Below are 14,020 nucleotides of genomic sequence, written 5' to 3' on the forward strand. Positions count from 1 at the left end.
TTGCTTTGGCTATTCAAGATCTTTCATGGTTCCTTCTCAACATTGCTTTGGCTATTTGGGATCTTTTGTGGTTTCACACAATTTTAGGATTGTTTGTTCCACTCCTGTGAAAAATATCATTGGAATTCTTAGAGAGATTTCATTGAATCTGTAGATTGTTTTGGGTAGTATCAGCATTTTAGCAACATTAATTATTCCAATCCATGAGCACAGATTTTCTTTCCGTTTATGTCTTCCTTGATTTCTTTTGTCAACATCTTAGAGTTTTCAGTGTACAGGTATTTTCACCTCCTTGGTTATGTTTATTCCTAGGTATTTCCTGCTTTTTCATGCAACTGTAAACGGGATTGTTTTCTTAATTTCTCTTTCTGATAGTTCATTATTAGTGTATAGAAATGTAACAGATTTCTGTATTTTGACTTTGTTTTCTGCACATTTACTGAATTTATTTATGAGTTCTAATAGCTTTTTGGTGATCTCTTTAGGGTTCTCTATATGTAGTATCATGTCATTCACAAAGAGCAATAGTTTTACTTCTTCCTTTCCAATTTGGATGCCTTTTATCTCTTTTTCTTGCCTTTTATCTCTTTTTTCTTGTCTTATCCTAGTGCTGTGGCTAGGATTTTTTAATACTATGTTGAATGAAAGTGTTGAGAGTGGGCATTCTTGTCTTGTTCCTGATCTTAGAGGAAAAGCTTTTAGCTTTTCACTGTTGAGTATTATGTTAGTGATATACTAACATAATACTATGTTATATTTGGGTTTGTCATATATGGCCTTTATTATGTTGTTGTATGTCCCCTCTTAATCCACTTTGTTGAGAACTTTTATCATAAATGGATGTTGAATTTTATCAAAAGCTTTTTCTGCATCTATCGAGAGGACCATATGATTTTTATCCTTTGTTTTGTCGATGTGGTGTATCATGCTGATTGATTTGTGGATATTGAACCATCCTTGCTTCCCTGGAACAAATCCCACTTGATCATGGTGTAAGCTCCTTTTAAGGTATTATTGAGTTCTGTTTGTTAATATTTTGTTGAGGATTTCTGCATCTATGTTTGTCAGGGATATTGGCCTGCAATTTTCTTTTCTTGTGGTATCCTTGTCTGGTTTTGGCTTCAGGGTAATGCTGGCCTTATTAAATGAATTTGGAGGAGTTCCCTCCTCTTCTGTTTTTTGGAAGAGTTTGAGAAGGATTGGTATTAATTCTTTAATGTTTGGTAAAATTCACCAGTGAAGCCATCTGGTCCTGGACTTTTGTTGGTTGGGAGGTTTTTGATGACTGATTCAATCTCCTTACTGTAATCAGTTTGTTCAAATTTTCTATTTCTTCATGATTCAATCTTGGTTGGTTGTATGTTGCTAGGAATGTAACCATTTCTTTTAGGTTGTCCAATTTATTGGCACATATTTGTTCATAGCAGTCTCTTATGATCCTTCATATTTTGTGGTATCAGTTGTAACATCTAAATTTTCATTTCTGATTTTATTTGAGTCCTCTTTCTTTTTTTTCCTTGGTAAGTCTAGCTAAAGTTTTGTCTATTTTGTTTATCTTTCAAAGAACCAGTTCTTAGTTTCATTGAATTTCATTGATCTTTTCTATTGTTCTTTCAGTGTCTATCTCCTTTATTTCCATTCTGATCTTTGTTATTTCCTTTTTTCTATTCATTTTTGGCTTTGATTGTTCTTCCATTTCTAGTTCCTTGAAGTGTAAAGTTAGATTGTTTATTTAAGGTATTTCTTGTTTCTTAATGTAGGCATTTATCCCTATGAAATTCCCTCTTAGAACCACTTTTGCTGCATCCCATAAGTGTTGATATGTTGTATTTCCATTTTCATTTGTCTTAAAGTATTTTTTAATTTGTCTTTTGGTTTCTTCTTTGACCCAATTTTCCTTGACCAAATTTGTGAATTTTCCAATTTTCTTCTTGTAATTGATTTCTAGTTTCATACTACTGTGGTCAGAAAAGATACTTGATATGATTTCAGTCTTCTTAAATTTATTAAGACTTGTGCTGTTGCCTAACATATAATCCATCCTGGAGAATGTTCCATGTGCACTTGAGAAGAAAGTGTATTCTGTTGCTTTTGCATGGAATTTCTATATACGTCTCTTAAGTCCACTAGTTCAAACTTGTCATTTAAGGGCAATGTTCCCTTATTGATTTTTTAGTCGGGATGATTTTTCCATTGATGAAAGAAGGGTGTTAAAGTCCCCTACTAATATTGTATTGCTGTCTCTTGGTCCCTTTAGATCTGTATTTGCTTTATATATTTAGGTGCCCCTATATTGGGTGCATATTTACAAACATTATATCCTCTTGTTGGATTGACCCCTATAGCATTATATAATGATCTTGTCTCTTATTACAGTCTTTGTCTTAAAGTCTATTTGTCTGATATAAGTATAGCTACCCCAGCTTTCGTTTGGTTTTATTTGCATGGAATACCTTTTTCATCCCTTCACTTTCAATCTGTTTGTACCCTTACATCTCTAGTGAGTCTCTTGTAGGCAGCATGTAGATGCCTATAAGAGATTTAAAATAGAAGGGTCTATTTAAAAAAAATCTAATCAGCTAGTCTGTGTCTTTTGATTGGAGAATTTAGTCTATTTACATTTAAAGTAATTATTGATATGTATGTACTTATTGCCATTTTGTAAATTATGTTCTGGCTATTTTATGATTCTTTTGCTCCTTTTTTCTTCTCTTGCTCTCTTCCTTTTAGATTTGATAATATTTTTCAGTAGTTCAGTAGCTTAGATTCTTTTCTCTTTATCTTCTGTGTATCTACTATAGGTTTTTGCTTTATAGTTACCATGAGACTCACTTAAAAAAACTTATATTTGTAATGATTTAAGTTGATAATAACTTAAACTTGAATGCATTCTAAAGCTCTCCATTTTATCCCCCCTACATATTTTATGTTTTTGATGTTATAATTTACATCTTTTTATCTTGTGTATTCATAAAAAATTATGTAAAAATATGTATTTTTGTGTGTGTATTTATCCATTTATATAAAATTAAGCATGGAGAAAAGCAAGAAAGGATGTACATCAGATTGTTGTTAATGACAGATACTATAGAAATGGGGGTCAGAGATTGGAGAATTGAAGGTAAGGAAAAATGTAAAAGAAGAAGAGTGGGAGAGGGAAAGAAAGAGGGAAGAGAAGAAGAGAGAGAGGAGAAGGAAGGTGGGGAGGTGGGCATAGGAGGAGGAGAAAAGAACAAAGAAGGGGAGGGGAGGAGAGGGGAAGGATGGCAATGATAAAAAGAACAAACATAGTATTACTAACTCTGTCAGAACAAATCAAACTACATGTACCTATACACATGAAATTAGTCTCTTGAATACTAAGCTACTCTCTCCATGTGGTAGAAATTTATGTCATTTTCACTTTATTCCTTAGTATTTTTAATATTGCAGAACTACTATATTCATGTATTTGTTATATTGTTCCAGTCACCTACTACATAATAAAATGCTCCAAACTTTGTAACTTAAAACAGAACAACAACATTTATTTTGCTTAAAAATCTACCATGTAGGTAGAGCTCAGTGAGGACAGCTTGCCTCTGCTCCACTTGACATCAGCTGAGGCAGCTCAAGGGCTGGGGACTGTAATCTCTGAAGGCTTGTCCATTCACAGTCTGGCAGGTGATAAAGGCTATAGTCTGGGACTCATTCAGATGACATCTCCTCAGGGAGACCTTTGTAGTCACCCAATCTAAAGTAGCCTGCTGTTTGTCTTGACCACATTCCCTATATTATTTTCTTAACAGCACCTATCATTAGATGACGTTCTTCAGTTTAATTATTTAGGATTACTAGAATGTCAACAGGGATCTGTTCTCCCTTGTTCACTGTTGTATCCCCAGAGCATGACTCAGAGCCTGGCATGTAGTAGGCGTTGAATTCAATATACATAAATTTATCACACTGATGTCAAACGGAACTACTTTAATCATCAAGGGTTAATTATACACTTTTGCCACATGAAGGTAAACCCGTCAGAAAGAAACAAGTGTAAAAGGTTTAATACTAATTCCATGGGAAAAAAATAGTAGAGAGGCCCCCAAACTCCCCACAATGCATAGTGCAGGCACACTGCTCTCTGGAGAAGAGAGCAGCTGCAGGTAGTGCCATACCCACCTTGCAAATGGAAGTTCAGTGTCAACAACATCTGTTACTTTGCATTTTCTGTTAATCAGAATTGCAATTGGCTGTGTAGTTTTCTTTGCATTTAAGATGTTAATTTGTTTATCAAAAATTTTGAATTAATCCCTAGGTAAACCGTTTTTCACATAAAGTAACATTAAAATAAAAATAACAAATGAGCACTATGGACCTTCAAGAATGTTTTCCTCCAGCATGAATCAGTACCTAAATTTGAGAAGCAATGGAATAAGGGTTAACGTCCATAATATATATGTATATATATGTTTTTATTATTTATTTTTTTTAATTAAAATATAGTTGATTTACAATATCATGTTAATTTCAGGTATACAGCACAGTGATTCAGTTACACATATATACATTATATATATATGTTTTTAAAAACCTCAGAAACTGATAGGAAAAAAGCAAACAATCTAATTTTAAAGTAGACAGTGATTATGAACAGAATCCACGAAATAAGTTACATACATGCCAATGAATGAATGAAAATACAATTAACTTCATTAATAAGATGTGATGCCATTTTAACTTATCAGTCTAGCAAAAATAAGAGAACTGATAGCGTCAGTTTTGGCAAAGATGTAGGTAAGCAGGACCTCTTATACATCGTAGGTGCAAAGGTAAACCTTTCAGCACAATTGGGCAATAGTTTTCAAAATTAAAATGTACATATTCTATGACCTACAAAATGCCACTTCTGAAAATCCATTTTTATCTGTACAAAGGCAGTCATTTAATGCAGCATTATCTGCAATAGCAAAATAATAACAACAACAAAATGAAAAGGAAATAACCAGAACTCCTTTTAGGAGAACAATTAATGGGTACTCTATCATGGCACATCCATGCAACAAAACACAGTGCAGCTGTTAGAAAAGATACCTCTGGGGCTTCCCTGGTGGCGTAGTGGTTGAGAATCTGCCTGCCAATGCAGGGGACACGGGTTCAAGCCCTGGTCTGGGAGGATCCCAAATGCCGCGGAGCAACTGGGCCCGTGAGCCACAACTACTGAGCCTGCGCGCCTGGAGCCTGCGCTCCACAACAAGAGAGGCCGCGACAGTGAGAGGCCCGCGCACCGCGATGAAGAGTGGCCCCCACTTGCCACAACTAGAGAAAGCCCTCGCACAGAAATGAAGACCCAACACAGCAAAAATAAATAAATTAATTAATAAACTTCTATCCCCAACATCTTCTATTAAAAAAAAAAAAGAAGATACCTCTGTATGCACAAATTGGAAAGACTTCCATATGTTTTAGTGAAATCAGTACTTTGAAGATCAGTATGTACTGTATAATCTTTCTTTAAAGCTATATGTTTATACACAAACACATACATATATATATATACACATATATATTTGAATAAACATATAAAACAGCCTGAAAGGCAACCACTAACAACAGGAGTTAACATCTGAAAGTCCGAGTGAGGACTTTCACTTTTCACTTTTTTATGCACTTTCACTGGTCTTTTACATGGATATATAATTATCCAAGGGCATAAATGGATTCTTAAAACTATTTTCAGACATGTACAAAATTTTTCAGGACACTAGGCATTCACTTTAAAAATAATAAAATTATGTAATTATATATATTACTCTTACTGAAGTTCCTAGTATCAAACGGTACCCCAGTACCTAAAAGAGCCTTACAGCCTACATAGTTAAGTATCCGTATTGTACATAATGCTAGAGAGAATTTATCTGCTAGAAAACTTTGTTCACCACTGCATCCCACCACCTCAAACAGTATTTAGAGCTCAATAATTTTGAATAAATAAGTGTGTTTACAATTTCATAAATGAGTCTTAACTTTCAGGTTTTCTTTCCTTCTTTGTTAATTAAGAGTCTAGAAATTACTTCCATCCCCCAAAGCAACATCCTCTGTAGCCAAAAGTGGCTAAAATGCTGGTTTTCAAACTTACCAGAGGCTCTAGTTTTATAGGCTGCTGTCGTTTTCTTGTCTTCTCCCGAGCTTTTGTAGTGTGCTTAAATGTCAGGAATTGTGTATCACCTTCATTTTCTGTGGGTGTTACAAAACTCAGTCTTCCCTTTGCTTTTATACTGTTCAGTCTTGTAATCGCAGGGTTTTCCATCAGCTCTCCAATACTTTCCAGGTCCAACTCATTGTCTGAGGCACGAAAAGCCATCTTCACTCCTGGAGAGGGTTTAGGGTCAAGAAAAGAAAAATGAAAAGTAGAGCAAAAGGATTGGGGAAGTAGGGCTAAGTGGAGGGGTTTTAAGAACCACGGAGAGCTGAATTTGCTTATCCCCAAAGAAAACCTATCAAAGTTACCCCATTCTTCCCAAACTGAGGACCTAAACCAGAGGAATGAAAATTCGGAACTATGCCTGGCCTTCTAGAAGCCCCGTAGCTGGGGTGGGACCCAGGAATTTGCATTTCTAATAACTTCCTGGGTGATGCTGTTGCTGCCTCTGATTTGGGGACCACAATGGTCCAGATTTGGAAGGATGAAGAGAAATGCCATTATACTGAGATCGTTTCTCACACCTGAGTATGCAAAATATCTCCGGGGGTGGGGGTAGTGTTCAAAATGCAGGTAATTCTAATGCAGGTAATCTGAGATATATAGCCTAGGTACTCACAGAGAAACCAAATAAAGGGAAAAAAGAGTTGAAGGCTAAAGCATAAAACAGCGCTTCTGGAGATTTTATGTGGATGAGAATCACTTGAAGAGCTTGTGAAAAGGCAGATTCTGATTCATAAGCAAGGTCCCAGAACACTAGAACTATGAGCCTTTTGTAGCGGTCTTGTACCCTCACCACCACTCACACTCCGGTCCCACCAGATGGGTGGAAATACTTTCCTTAAAAACAGTATTACAACACACGAGGTCTTGAACCAGGTGTCAGCAGGCCCAGGTTTTAGTCTAGATCAGCACTGGCCAACCAAAATATAATGCAAATCTCCTATGCAATTTAAAATTTTCAAGTAACCACATTCAAAAACAAAAAAAGAAATTAATTTAATAATGTTCTTTATTTAACATGTACAAAATATTATCATTTCAACATGTAATCAATATAAAACTTATTAATATGATAGTTTCTTTTTTGTTACTACGTCTTCAAAGTATTTCACCTTTAGGGCACATCTCAATTCAGACTAGCCCCCTGTGGCTAGTGGTTACCATACTGACTAGCAGAGGTCCAGACCTGACCACTCCGTGTGTGACCTTGGACAAGTCTCTTGATAGCTCTGTTCCTCGGTTTCCAGCCCTCTAAATTGCTAGGTAGGTAGTAGGTATCACTAAAATGCCTTTCCATTGGCCTTCTCTGCCTCTCTGCCTCTCTGAGCCTTTCCTTATGTGCTCCAAAAGCATGATAAGTCTCCCGCCTCGGAGTTCAGCCCCACAGCTCGATTCCTCAGGACTCACCAAGTCAGACTAGACCAGCAGCCGCCTCAGACGGTCTCCTGAGACAGAGAAAAAGCAGGGTCTAGTAGAAAGTTGTCTCTAAGCCGAGAATGTTTCCCGTTGCCTAGCAGCCACCAGGCCTCCACTGAGGCTCACTGCGCCTGTGCGCGACCTGTCGCCACGGCAACCCCTCAGCCAACTGCAGCTCTGGGTCCAGGACTGTGCCGGGCAGTCGAGCCAATGACTGTCTCTGGAAATTTCCTTACGTCACTGATTGATGGAGAGCTCGCACTAGCCCTGACGGCTTCTCCGTGCTGGGAAGTGTTCCCGGGCTGGGCTGGAAGGCGAGGGAGCCAAAGGAGTTGGTTACTTATGTTTGTTCCTTCGCTTATCAACCGCCCACGCTCACTGCACCTCCCTCCTCCTCCAGGAATCTTTTCTGTTGCCCCTCGAGAGGCTTGAGGCTGCCTTGGCATTCGCTTTAATCTAACTTGCTGTGGTTAGAAGAATCAAGTGCCTGCGTAGACAGTTCACGTCCCGCTCTCCAAGGGAGCGACCGTCCTGCGTCTCTGCCCCACCCACCGACCTCCTCCCGGGAGTGTCCTAAGGCGCTAGGAATGCGGGCTCTTCTTCCCCTCAAACCTCACCGAGTCCTTTTCTGCTGATGTTCTTTTCCGCCTGGAAGGTGACTTAATGTCAGGCAAAGCACGAGCCCATATTAATTGGTCCCTGCACCGTATTCACCAAAGCAGACCCTGGATCTTGTTTGGCATTTAGACCCACCGGATTAAGTCTCCAAAGACTGCTGCTAATGCTGTATGGAAGCGACCCCACCGATGCCCCGTGCAGGTTGCTTACTGAAGTTACCTTACCCCGGTTAGTGATCAGGGGAAGCAGCCTTTTACCTGCCTCGGGGAAATGTTACACCACATGGCAGAGACTTGGTTTTCAACCGCCCCTCCAAAATGACATAATCACCGCTGAAACATTATTATATTTTGTCCTTTTTGGTACCCCCCCCCTTAAAAAAAAACACCTTGATATTTGTTTCTTGCCTTGAAAGCAAAGTCCTGTATGAGGTGCTTTACATATCATACTCACAACCTGCATTTTCTCAGTCTTAAGATACTCAGGTATGTATTTTCCATGCAGGCATGACACCACCTACAAAGGAGAGACTCATATAATAATAGAGCTGGAATGGAGAAAACAGATCACTCAATCCAATTACTCCCCCATTTCATTTTTTTTTAAAGATTGATTGACTGATTGATTGATTTTGGCTGTGACGGGTCTTAGTTGCAGCATGTGGGACCTTCGTTGTGGCATGCGGGACCCTTAGTTGCAGCATGCGGATTTCTTAGTTGTGGCATGCATGCGGGATCTAGTTCCTCGACCAGGGATCTAATCCCGGCCCCCTGCGTTGGGAGCGTGGAGTCTGACCCACTGGATCACCAGGGAAGTCACCCTCATTTTGGTAATAAGAGAACTGAGACCCAGAGAGAAAGTAAATAATTTACTCCAGGTCAGGCACCTAGTCCTGGCAGAGGTAAAACTGGAATACAGATCTCCTAATCCTTAATCAGGAACCGCAAACAGCAATGGAGTAACTTCAGTTTAGAACAATTCAGATAAACTTCAAATGTAGACATAATAAATACTAATTCCCCAGAGATGCAAGGTACACACAGGTAATCAATCAGAGCCAATAAAATATAAACTAGTAATGAAAAAAAATCAAAACAACCCAGTATACATAAAAGCATATTATAATAATATGCAGTGTTAGACACACACCCCAAAATAGACTTCATTTTGGATGTGCAATGAATATTTTAATCTGTTGCTTTCAAAGTTTATGTGGGGGAGACATAATTTATTGCTCCTCAGTTCAAGAATTTCTTTGTTAGTCGATGAAGGTGATTGTATTCTAACGTTACCTTATGCAGCTAAGAGCATTCATTCCAAGAGCCAAGAAGGGTGCAGGATAGAAGACACGGACACATAGAGTTTTATGAAGGTATCGCTGTATTGAACACTACTTACCAAATCTCTCCAAACTTATTTTTTTAATGTGGCAAGATGTCATATTCATTATCAAACAAGAGCTTTGTTTATTGCCTATTGATTGTTTCAGAGCTCTTGTAAATAGCAATAATTGTTACTATTTATTGGGTGCTCCTTATGTACCAGGTACTGTGCTATATGTTTTGCATTTATTATCTCAAATACTTCCAACAAACCTAAAATTCCCATTTCATAGCTAAAGAACTAGGCTACGAAAGGTTTACGAGAACTAGATTAAGAAAACAGTAATACTAAGTAAAAATGGTTAAAACTTAGTGAACATGAAGTTAAGATTTATATGCCGGATCCTTTGTGAAGTTTTCTTCACCATTATACTATTCATTGCAACAGCTTCATATTATTTTAGAGGTATTATTGTACCTACTCCACCACTAAGGAAATTGAGGCTTAAAGAGGTTATGTAATTTACCCAAGATCAGTCCAGAAGTGGCAAATGGCAGAGCTAAGATACAAATTGAGATCCATCAACTTTATTTTTTTTAATTAATTAATTAATTAATTTTTGGCTGTGTTGCTGCGCATGGGCTTTCTTTAGTTGCGGAGAGCCGGGCTACTCTTCATTGCGGTGCGCGGGCTTCTCATTGTAGTGGCTTCTCTAGTTGCGGAGCATGGGCACTAGGGTGTGCGGAGGCTCAGTAGTTGTGGCACATGGGCTTAGCTACTCCGTGGCATGTGGGATCTTCCTGGACCGGGGCTAGAACCTGTGTCTCCTGCATTGGAAGGCAGATTCTTAACCACTGCGCCACCAGGGAAGCCCTGAGATCCATCAACTTTAATAGTTAAAATTCCATAATATTAATCATGGAATTCTGCTACTGGATGTACGGTGGACTATATTCTGAAAAATTCCTGAAGCGAAACACCTATATGTTTGGATAAACTCCAAGGCACATTATTTTAACTGTATTGCTGAACTCACAGGAATTAAGAGAATCATAACAATATAGCACTGTTGATGGGAATGTAAATTGGTGCAGCCGCCATGAAAAATAGTATAGACATTCCTCAAAAAATTGAGAATAAAAATACCATATGATCCAGCTATTCCACTTCTGGTTATTTATCCAAAGAATACAAAAACACTTATTAGAAAAAAATATATGCACCCTTATGTTCATCACAGCATTGTTTACAATAGCCCAAATATGGAAACATCCTAAGTGCCCATCAATAGATGAATGGATAAAGAAGATGTGGTATTTATGCACAATGGAATATTACTCAGCCATATAAAATATAAAATATAAAATCTTTGAGACAACATGGATGGATCTTGAGGGTACTATGCTAAATGAAATGACAGAAAAAGACAAATACCATATTATTTCACTCATATATGGAATATAAAATAGTAATAATACATGAACAAACCTAACCAAACAAAACCAAAAAGATAGATACAGAGAACAGAGAAGCGATTTTCAGAGGGGACTGGAGATGGTGGGGAGGAGGAAATGGGGGTTAACTCTATGGTGATGGGTGGAAACTAAACTTCTGGTGGTGAGCATGCTGTAGTGTATACAGAAGTTGGAATATAATGTTATACACATGAAATTTCTATGTCATAAACCAATGTTATTGCAATAAATTTAAAAAATGTATACATAAAATGGGTGTAGCTAATTGTATTTAAGTTATACTTTAGTAAAGTTTATCCAAGAAATAATAAAATTGTCTTTATGCACAAACATTTTTTTTAAAGTAACAATCGTACTCCTAGAATTATACTTCAAAATCACGTGAGGCTTTTCTAAACATACAGATTTCTAGGCTCATGTCAGACCTGGTAAATAAGAATCTTTGGAATTGGCATTTAGGCAAATATCTGCTTAAAAATTTCTATAGATGAATCAAATGAACATCTCTGGTTAAGGGCAGGTGAAAATATATGAAGATTAAAAGATGTTAGATTAAGTAGGTCATAAAACAGTTTGCATAACAAAGCACAAGTGTATGTAAACTCAGCAAACTCCACGGAAGAAAAACATAAGCGTTTATGAGATTCATGCGTATTTTATGTTATATCCTTTGCTTTTCTGTATATTTAAAAATAAAAGCCATATACCACTTTTGTATTGAGAAAAGTGAGTTATTTTTAAATTAGCACAAGAAAATATATAAGAGCATAAAATAGAGAGGCCATGAACTTGTTGGAGGCCAGGGTGAAGGGATCAGGAACACGGGTGGAGGATTTAGCCTTCAGTGTAAAGAAGAGCCACCCTGTTCCGTGTGGAGGGAAGGAAGGTCGAAGTGGATTAGGTAAATGGGTAGACTTGGACCAGATTTCTTCTTTCTTCTCTGTGAAGCAGTAGGTAAGGTCAGCTGCTCCTAAGGATGGAGGTGCTCAGGCTCCATATAATTTATACTGGGGTGGGGGGGTAACTCATCTTTAGGCTTGACTGTTCACAGTTTAATTTCAGGGTCTGTGAACTGCTTAAAATTGTATTCATGTTTGTGGGTGTACATTTGTCTATAGCTGTTAAATTCTCAAAGGAGCCTGTGACCAATCACCCCTCAGAGTTGGGAATTATACCTGGTCTGCAAGTGTTCTGGCCTTAAGTATAGGTCACATAGCTCAACTTTCTGGGGTGAGGGTGGTGGTGGTGGATGTGGTTGTGGTATCATGTTTTGTTGCTCTATCACCGCCTTGTGGTCAAATGAATGTACAGCCAAAGGAGGTTTTGAGTCACATATGTTGAATCAGGGCAATAGCTTCTCATCTCAGCTATTTGGAGGGGGCGTGGGACATTCTATGGTCTAATGTCCTACACATTATGAGATTTAATGATGATTACAAAGTTTTCCTCAAAAATGTTGAATCGATGTTAATTATTCATGAATGAGATGACCTGCCCAAGCCCAGATAATTTTATTCCAATTAAAGGTCTTTGCAGAAGTGATCTCTGATCCAGTGTTGAATGTTTTGAAAGACCATAGAGCAGTGCTCCTTAAACTTAACTTTGTGTTAGGGGTAACTTAGAGAGTTTTGAAAACCCTGACACCCAGACCACACACCATGCTAATTAAACTAAGAGTGAGAGACCCAGACATCAGGGTTTTTTCTAGCGTCCCCTTCCCCAGGTGATTCCAATGTCCAACCAAGTCCAAGGGCCTCAGCCACAGGGTCCTGCTATTCAAGATGTGCTGTATAAGCCAGCAGCATTAGCATTCCCTGGGAGCCTGTTAGACTGCAGAATATCAGATCCTGCCCCAGACCTCCTGAATCAGTCTGCATTTTAATAATTCTCAGGTGGCTCATTGCATATTAAATTTAAGAAATGCTATTAAAGAGAACAGAATGGGTGTCCAGTAGGTCTGCTGGATACACAAGGCAGGAATGGTGCTCAAAAGGTAGGCTTCTCATGTTTGATCACTGCCAGTTACAGGAAATGTGTGACTTCTATGCCACTGCTGGACAGTTCTAATTGTCAGAAAGTTCTTTTTTTGGTAGATGTCAAAATCTACTTTCTTGTCAGTTCTGCAAATTGCCCCCATGATCTCTTTTTAAATATTTGAAGGCAGAAATGTCTTTCCCTTAATCTTCCTTCTTTGAATCCCTCCCTCCCGACATGCCAGTTTCTTTAGTCTATGTATGATAGTTTTGCAGAACTCCTACTAATTCTACGCTAAAATGGCTCTCAGAACTGAAGGTGAGAGTCTAGATGTGGTGTGATGCAATGAGAATAGTAGGAAAATGACTTTCCTTTATTTAGAAATTCTACTAAAGACTCCTTTTTCTTCCTGAAAATATTAGTCAGGATCTCTGTCAAATGCTACATTGTAAAGAACCTGTATCCAGTAAACAAATCAACACTGATGGTCTCAGAGCCTCAGGTCATTCACATGTGACCACTGATGGTCCCCTGAGCTCAGAGAGACCATGGGAGCTTCCATTCTATAGCTGATTGGGTTTGTGCCTAGTGTCTAAAGTGGGGGAGAGGGGGAAGTCTTGTGGGACTGAACCCTTAAACTGTGGGATCTGACACAATCTCCAGGTAAATCCTTGTCAGAATTGAGTTGAATTGTAGACACTTTGCTGGTGTCTGAGAATTTCGTGTTGGGATGAGAACCACCCTTCCCTCTGCCACAGGTTGGAACTGGGATCAGAATCTTAATAGCATAGAGTAGGAGTTAGTGAATACTATCCTATGGGTCAAATCCAGACTGCTGCCTGTTTTTTTAAATAAAGCTTTATTGGGATACAGCCATGACCATTTCTTTAGATATTTTCTATAGCTGTTTTTGCACTAAATAGAGTTGTGTAGTTTTGATAGAGACTATTCAACCCAGGATATTTACTATCTGGTCTTTAAGGAAAAAGTTTGCTGACTCCTGTGATAGTAAATATATATAATGTGGTAAATA

The 14,020-nt window shown here is 38.2% G+C and overlaps 1 protein-coding gene across 1 annotated transcript in view; it reads right to left on the reverse strand.

Annotated features, from left to right (window-relative positions):
- The window catches only part of DNAH6 (dynein axonemal heavy chain 6), a 291,954-nt gene extending 284,231 nt beyond the window's left edge, over window positions 1-7,723 (reverse strand). Inside the window, exons 1-2 of the mRNA XM_067703886.1 lie at window positions 7,589-7,723; window positions 6,116-6,348 (exon numbers count right to left, since the gene is read on the reverse strand). Coding sequence (XP_067559987.1) covers window positions 6,116-6,340 — 225 coding nt within the window. The 5' untranslated portion in view covers window positions 6,341-6,348; window positions 7,589-7,723. The remainder of the gene's footprint in view (window positions 1-6,115; window positions 6,349-7,588) is intronic.
- Window positions 7,724-14,020: the final 6,297 nt, after the last annotated feature.

Source organism: Pseudorca crassidens, chromosome 14 (genome assembly GCF_039906515.1).
Source record: "Pseudorca crassidens isolate mPseCra1 chromosome 14, mPseCra1.hap1, whole genome shotgun sequence".
Lineage (NCBI taxonomy): Eukaryota > Metazoa > Chordata > Mammalia > Artiodactyla > Delphinidae > Pseudorca > Pseudorca crassidens.